This window comes from Oncorhynchus clarkii, chromosome 10 (assembly GCF_045791955.1).
Source record: "Oncorhynchus clarkii lewisi isolate Uvic-CL-2024 chromosome 10, UVic_Ocla_1.0, whole genome shotgun sequence".
Lineage (NCBI taxonomy): Eukaryota > Metazoa > Chordata > Actinopteri > Salmoniformes > Salmonidae > Oncorhynchus > Oncorhynchus clarkii.
This window is the reverse complement of record NC_092156.1, coordinates 60896215-60903909: the sequence shown is the minus strand read 5'-3', so window position 1 is coordinate 60903909 and position 7695 is coordinate 60896215. Positions and strand designations below refer to the sequence as shown.

At 40.9% G+C, this 7695-nt stretch overlaps 1 protein-coding gene across 7 annotated transcripts in view; it reads left to right on the top strand.

The window, feature by feature from the left end:
- The first annotated feature begins 664 nt into the window (after window positions 1–664).
- LOC139418892 (phospholipid-transporting ATPase ABCA1-like) overlaps window positions 665–7695 on the top strand; it is a 42394-nt gene continuing 35363 nt past the window's right edge. For 4 of the 7 annotated variants that reach the window (XM_071168674.1, XM_071168672.1, XM_071168670.1 and 1 more), the window contains exons 1-3: window positions 665–817; window positions 2903–3008; window positions 4346–4439. In XM_071168674.1, the coding sequence (XP_071024775.1) occupies window positions 2943–3008; window positions 4346–4439 (160 nt within the window). In that variant the 5' untranslated portion in view covers window positions 665–817; window positions 2903–2942. Of the gene's footprint in view, window positions 818–2775; window positions 3009–4345; window positions 4440–7695 lie in introns of those variants that run through there. The other 3 variants (XM_071168673.1, XM_071168671.1, XM_071168669.1) reach the window with 1 other exon arrangement.

The window sequence follows — 7695 nt, the reverse complement described above, 5'->3', positions numbered from 1 at the left end:
GAGTGTATTTTGTCCTGTGGTCTAGTTGATGATACATTGATGTTGGCCCTAGTCATCACGAATGCAGCATCGTTGGACAGTATTGTGTAGTTAGTTAACCAGTGAACCTGGTCGTCAAACCTGTGTGTCTAGTTATTGTTTAGTCAAAGTCACTGAGGTGGAATGGTGTTTGGGCCAATAAATATCAATATGCTATGACAGACTCTAAATGTAGGTTCAATCTGAAGTTCCAACACTTCTAGAATTTTATTTCAAAAGGGTACAGCATAATTCTATATTTATAAAGTGTGTGAACTGATATGCCTTCAGATTGAACCTACATTTAGAGTCTGTCATAGAATGATGGTATTTATTGACCTCGATTATGTCCCCACTGGCCACTGACAAGACTGAGCACTTGATTTCAACCCAAAATGTGGCTATTATACAGATATGACAATTACACAATCATAAAATGATTGTATACGTTGCATGGACGGATTCAATACCTAAATATATCTGTATAGGGCACCGTAGCCCTCTTAAGAGCTGTTTTTCTTGGGGCTCTACACGTGTGTCCCGTTTAAGGAGACAGCAACACAAACAGCCTCGTATCCTTTTGACCGCGAGTTACCTTTCCTCTTCTGAAAGCGGCTGCATTGGCTGCCACTATAAAAGCTTGGAGGAGAAAAAAGGCAGAACCAGAGACACAGAGCAGCGAAGACAATAACGGTCGTGAAAAAGCGAATAAAAAAGCGTCCATTTTACCTTTTCCAATTCAAGGAATTACAATTTATGAACATTGAAGAATTGGATTTTCGCAGCATTAGGGAAAAAGGTCGGTTGTTTTTATTTGTTCGTTTTTTTTGTTTCTTTGTTAAGTTGCTCAGTGGGTGATATGCAGTGTTCTGCATCATCCCAAAGGAACTGTTTTATTGGATATTTACAGAATGGATGTACATGGTCGCCGCGCATGTTTGATTCAGTTTGTAAATATTTTCAAAACAAAAGCGCATCTTTGCCTTCGCACTTGTATAGTACGCGACGTCGTTCACAACAATCAACACATGATTTCTAGTGTTTATCCTCAATCAAATGTATTGAATAACTTAGATGCATTTATGAGGTTTTGGTCGGATGGGTAAGATGACAAAGTGTGGGTAGTGTATGTTATGTCCTTTATCGCATATGACCGTATTGTGCTTGATGAATACAGTGTGTGTGCTACACTACAGCATCTGCTGCGGTTTATTGTATAGAAGAGTGCGCTGCGCTGAATGACCGAGAGTAACCTCTTCCTCTTGAAACAATGAAACATCCAGCATGAAGTTCTGAAGTTATTTCGATTATTATATTGCACTGATATGGTTGACATTCGAGTACAATGAAAGAATGCAAAGTCTTAGTTTGTGAAATGATGTTTTTATTGTTTTAATAAATGTTTGTTTCTGATTCATTGATGCAGACTTGATGTTGTAGTTAAAGGTAGCAGATGTTTGCCAAAATTATGTTTTATTGTCGGCCCATCGTTGACCATAGTGGTTGTCATATCGTTATTCATTCGTTTTTTTGTGTGTTTTTTCATAGCCTGTTTCATCAAAGCGCTGATTAATTTTGTTCTTGGTCTTTGTAAGATTTTCGTATTCTGAATGTTTTGAGACCGTAGTTGAAAACAGAACAGGCTAAGCTTCTATTGGGGAAAAAAAGATGATCATGATATGGATCTGGAACGAGTGAAAAATGGCAATAACCACATTAAAACACTAGAGGAGCCCGCAGCAATTCTGCACCAGGCAACCGCATTGATTCATTTGGAGGGAGGCTGTTGTTTACAATTTGTACTGTAGTGGTTTGTTATGTTATGCGATGAAGCTGAATGAAAAAACAACGTAAAAACATGGTAACAACCTTAAATGTAATCAATATACGATCGGTTCATTTGAAAATCTGCTTCATTACGCTGGGACCTGAGGTAGACTATCATTCAGATTTTGCCCAATTCATCTTTTGAACGTGTTTCGTAATGAATAGGCTATCAATCCACCCACCCACCCGGAATAGGCTATCAATCCACCCACCCACCCGGAATAGGCTACATCACTGATGAAATGTTACGTGCGTAGTCTGCTGGTCCTTCACTCGTCTCATACAGTTTTGTCTTGAAAAAAAAGGGATTACAATTGTTTGAGAGAGTGTTGCGTCACCATAGTTGATTGAATGGCAAGTGCTTTACATTTGAGTAATTTAGCAGAGGCTCTTATCCAGAGCGATGTACAGTAGAGAGTGCATACATTTTCATACTTTTTGTTGTTGTTGCATCCTGGTCCCCCGTGGGAATCGAACCCACAACTCTAGCGTTGCATGTGCCATGCTCTTACCAACGGAGCCACACGGGGCCCATTTGTGTCATAAAAACTCTGTTGCATCTGGAAGTATTTAACAATACAGCTGTTTGTGTAACTAGATAGTAACAGCATTTGCCTTTTGCTATTTGAGTGATTGCTCATTTCTGCATTGCAATAGCTGGATTAAAATTGAAATGTCATGAGGACATTTGGTACTTTAGATATTAAAGTCTTTTTTTTTTTTTTTTTGCAATTGTGTGGGTGGCACACCTTCACTTGCCAAGTATCCAAGTATCCAGTGACTGTTTGTAGATCCAAAAGTCCCAGTGTGTTTTTTTGTAACAGACACGGAATCTCCCAATCCTGGAAACTACTCTGATTGGTTAATACAGTCCAGTATCCATTGGAGATCTGATGGTTATATTTGGTTAGACTTTGACCTATGAGTGGCGTGGTGTCCAGTGGACTCAAACAGCCTTCTTCTCTGGTCTCACTGTGCTGTGTTGTCTGCAGATGCGAAGCTCAAGAGTTGTAGAAAAGGTCCCCGAGTCTCACTGTGTTGTCACTGTGCTCTGCAGTTGGGAGCTGGACGGCTGTAGGATAGGTCCCTGAGGCGAGATGGCCGTCTCTACTCAACTGGGCTTACTGCTGTGGAAGAACTTCACCTACAGACGGAGACAGACAGTAAGTAGCTACTACAAAATAAAAGTCCACCAACCCCACGTAGATTCTGTGAGATAAGGGGAGCATGTCAAGGAAAGTTGTCGTGGAAAAAAACAAGGTTTATTGGCTACGAAGTTTGGTAGCATATACAATATGTTACTATTGTTGTCTGTGTGGCCAATGCACACATAAATAATAGCATTGTCTATGTATTGGTAAAAGGGGTGAGATTGTAAAAAAAAGTTTAAAAAAACGCTTGAATGAACTTCATCCTTTGACTCATTGAGGACGTTCAAACCGTAGAGGATGTCAATGTAGCAGAGAGTCAATGTAGTGATGGTGACTCGTAGCGTGGAGGAGTCTTAAGTGCACGTTTTCCACACAAAGGATTCTGGAACATTTTAAACAACACTGTCACCTTGTCTTATCATGTCATCCAACGGTTAAACCTCAAAATCTCTCAGAAGAATCTAAGAACCAGATACATTTATAGAACATATCCCCGGCCTCCATTTGACCAATCATCCTTTCGTCTCCCATCCCCCATCCCGATGCTCTGTGAGTCTGGGGCTGGGAGGACAGCAGCTGTTGTGAACATATGTCCACCCAACCAACACCTCTCCCTTCCCACTCCCAGTCCTAGCTAGGATAAAGATTATAATATATTTACCAACAACAGCTGATAAACCCCTTAATGGCTGCCTGACACCCCAATAAGGGTTTGTGGAATGACCCACTTCCACTGAAAAGCTGGACCAGTCCATTCTAAAAGGGATCCTAGGTTTTAAAATAATGTTTTTGTAATTGATGAGATGTCTCTTAGAATCAAAATGACCCATCCAACATAGTCAAGAAATTGGTAACCTGGATTGTAGACTAAAGTACACAAAGAAGCTTAGAGGTGGGTTGTCTACTCTTGGACAGTTGTTCCCAACCATTTTCAGTTATTGTACCACCAAGTACATTTTGCTCTGCCCGGAGTACCCTTGAAGTACCCCCTCATGAGAATTTTACCAGTAGGCCTATGGTCTAATGAGTCTTCTCAAGTACCTCTCCTAGTACCCCTGGTTGGGAACCACTGCTTTAAGACACTGAAACATTCAGTATTTTTTTGCGTCAAATTGTTTTTACATCCATGGCCACCCTACTTTGCAAACAATGTCAGGTTCAAAGATTCCTCCTCATCTGTCGTTTTGCCCCGAATAAACTCCACATGATTGTATGATTGAAATCTCCAAATGGGTTGTTCTGTAGGGAGACCAGACTTCCTTACTATGGCATTGGTTTCACTGTTTGAATGCTGTTTGTCCTGACTGAATTTGTCAGTCTCTCATCGACCTTCTGAACTTCCCTTTCAGCTCCAGCTAGTTATCGAGATAATATGGCCGCTCTTCATCTTCTTCATCCTCATATCTGTGAGGATGCATTACCCGCCCTACGAGCAACATGAGTGTGAGTAGCCCACACATACAGAGTGCCTGAATTCACAGTGTGCTATTTTCTGTCTTATGTCAATTTAAATAAAGCTTTTAGAATTTGAATTGAGCTCAAATCGACTCAAATCGAGCTTTGTCTATTTGCACAGTTATAATGAGGCAATTCAAGAATAATGTTAGTGTCTCGACTGGGTAAGTAGTGACGTACTAGAGGCCTCATGACATTTGGTCCGAATACTGTTGCCCGTAATCATTTGTTCCCATTTTCCATTCTTTGTAGTCAGATGAGTCAGAGATCACAAGATGGAGGACAACAGGATTCCAGACAGTTGTCCTTTATATCATCAGCCACTATTGTTTATTGAGTCCAAGACTCATTGGAAAGCAGTGGAAGGCAGGAGATTCCCACAAGAAATGTGTCTCAATGGATTTCATTTTTCTAGAATCTAGAACAATGGATAAGGGAAGAACATTTGTGGACTTAGTGAACACATGTGGAAATGTTACAAATACCTGGAAAGGAATATAGATATTTTTATTGTCCAAGAAATGTCAATGCAGAGAAGAGTACGTTAATGGCCTCACCTGCCATTCCTCATCCCAAGCCAAGGTCCTCCCTCTATACTGTTTTCTTAAAAACATCCCACTCAGTTGGTCAATATCCCACTCAGTTGGTCAATATTTGATATATTGACCCACTGGCCTTTAAAACTCCTGTAGTACACCATAACAGCTCTGGGAACAGTTTGTTACTTACACAGATAATATATTCTCAACTTTGAGGGTACTTAATTTAAGTGTAATTCTATTTCCTTTGCATTTCCACTTTGTGAAAGACCCGTTGATCATTGATTCAATGGAGTCAGTCAAGAAAAGCCGTTTTCCTGGAACGACCCGTGTTCAACGTGTACCTGTTGTCTCTTGGCAAACTCACATTGATTGACGCGGTCAAAGAATGTTAATGAGAACATGATAATAATTCTTAGAAAACATCAACTCCGAGAAACCAGTTGTTGACATTTTAAAAGCTGTTTTGACAAAGTTAGAAGCTAAAATAGAATTGTTTATTTCTGTAAAATCAGAGAGTGAGTGCAATGAAATTGAATTATTACGAAATTCACCTGAAAGTAATAGTAAATTAATCTCCATTAAATTAACTTCCTGAATTCAAATGTATACCAGTAGGACTCCAACAACACTGGACTGTGTAGTAGGTTTGTTTACATCAATAGAGTATGGATGTCAGTGGAAGAATGTATAGCTACTATACTGTCTATTGCCCTCCTTATCTCTATCTTGTCAATACAGGTCTCCAGTAAAGATCTTGGTTTCATCCCAATTGGCATCCTATTCCCTATATAGTGCAGTACTTTTGACCAGGGCCCATAAGGAATATGGTGCTATTTGGGATGTACATACTGTATTTCACCAGGTCAGAAGGCTATACCTTTGCCCTCATATATCCCCCTCACTAGCTTTAAGCACCAGCTATCAGAGCAGCTCACAGATTACTGCACCTGTACATAGCCCATCTGTAATTTAGCCCAAACAACTACCTCTCCCCCTACTGTATTTATTTAATTATTTTGCTCCTTTGCACCCCATTATTTCTATCTCTACTTTGCACATTCTTCCACTGCAAATCTACCATTCCAGTGTTTTACTTGCTATATTGTATTTACTTCGCCACCATGGCCTTTTTTTTGCCTTTACCTCCCTTATCCCACCTCATTTGCTCACATTGTGTATATACTTATTTTTCTACTATTTTATTGACTGTATGTTTGTTTTACTCCATGTGTAACTCTGTGTTGTTATCTATCTTTATCTTGGCCAGGTCTTAATTGTAAATGAGAACTTGTTCTCAACTTGCCTACCGGGTTAAATAAAGGTGACATAAAAAATAAATATATAATACACTGAGTGTACAAAACATTAGGAACACCTGCCTAATATTGAGTTGCACCCCCTTTAAATCCATTGGGCATGGACTCTGCAAGGTGTCGAAAGCGTTCCACAGGGATGCTGGCCCATCTTGACTCCAATGCTTCCCACAGTTGTGTCAAGTTGGCTGGATATCCTTTTGGTGGTGGACCATTCTTGATGCACATTCTTGTTGAACGTGAAAATCCCAGCAGCGTTGCAGTTCTTGACACACTCAAACCAGTACGCCTGGTGCCTACCACATCCCGTTTGAAGACACTTAAATCTTTTGTCTTGCCCATTCACCCTCTGAATGGCACACATACACAATCCACGTCTCAACTGTCTCAAGGCTTAGAAATCCTTCTTTAAACTGTCTCTTCCCTTTCATCTATATTGATTTGAAATGGATTTAGCAGGTGACATCAATAAGGGATCATAGCATTCACCTGGATTCACCTGGGCAGTCTATGTCATGGAAAAAGCAGGTGTTCAAAATGTTCTGTACACTCAGTGTAGGTTGGACAGCAGGCCAGTAGGCTAGACTATTAAACTCTGTGTATGATACGTTAACTGTGGACTGTGAAAGGACAATTCAAGTGTCACTACAATGGCACTGCTTTAAAAAAAATCCAGTAGGCTTGTCAGACACACACACACACACACACACACACACACAAAAAGTAAAGTGTGAATACTTCTATAACATCTTGTTTTGCAGAATGTGCACGTCACCATTTTGTTGACTGTCAATCTTGTCACTAGTCAACTCGGCCGTAGATAGCAATACTTGATTTCACCCACTCAACTCAACAGTATTGACCTCAGGACTGGGTCACACTGTATCGTCCCACTCTAGGTGATTGCTTCACAATCTGCCGGGCTTTACAGTAGCAGATAACGGTTTACTGACAACCTCTTCTGACTCGTCACGGAAAGTGAATGCTGATCCAAAGGTCACATGAATCATGTGGTTCACCGAGGCAATTATTCACCAGATACCCCCACGGGGGGTCTGACTGTTGTCTATGGTACGGAGTTTGAGGTTGCGGACAATGGAGGTCTCTCTTGGTCTCCGTCCCAGATGGCCCCCTATTCCCTACATAGTGCACTGCTTTTGACCAGAGCACCTGCGGAATAGGGGGCCATTTGGGGCGCAGGCTTGGTCTCTCTGCTAGATAACACAGTTCCTCCGAGAACACGAGGAACCTGTGCCCACTCCAGGTTCCCCCGTTGTACTGTGCTCTTGCTAAACAAGATGTCCGCCTGGCTGTTCTTTTGATCTGCTGAATTGAGCCAAGCTGAAATGGAGTTTCACTCAGTCCTCCTTGCTCTGCCGTTGTGAAATG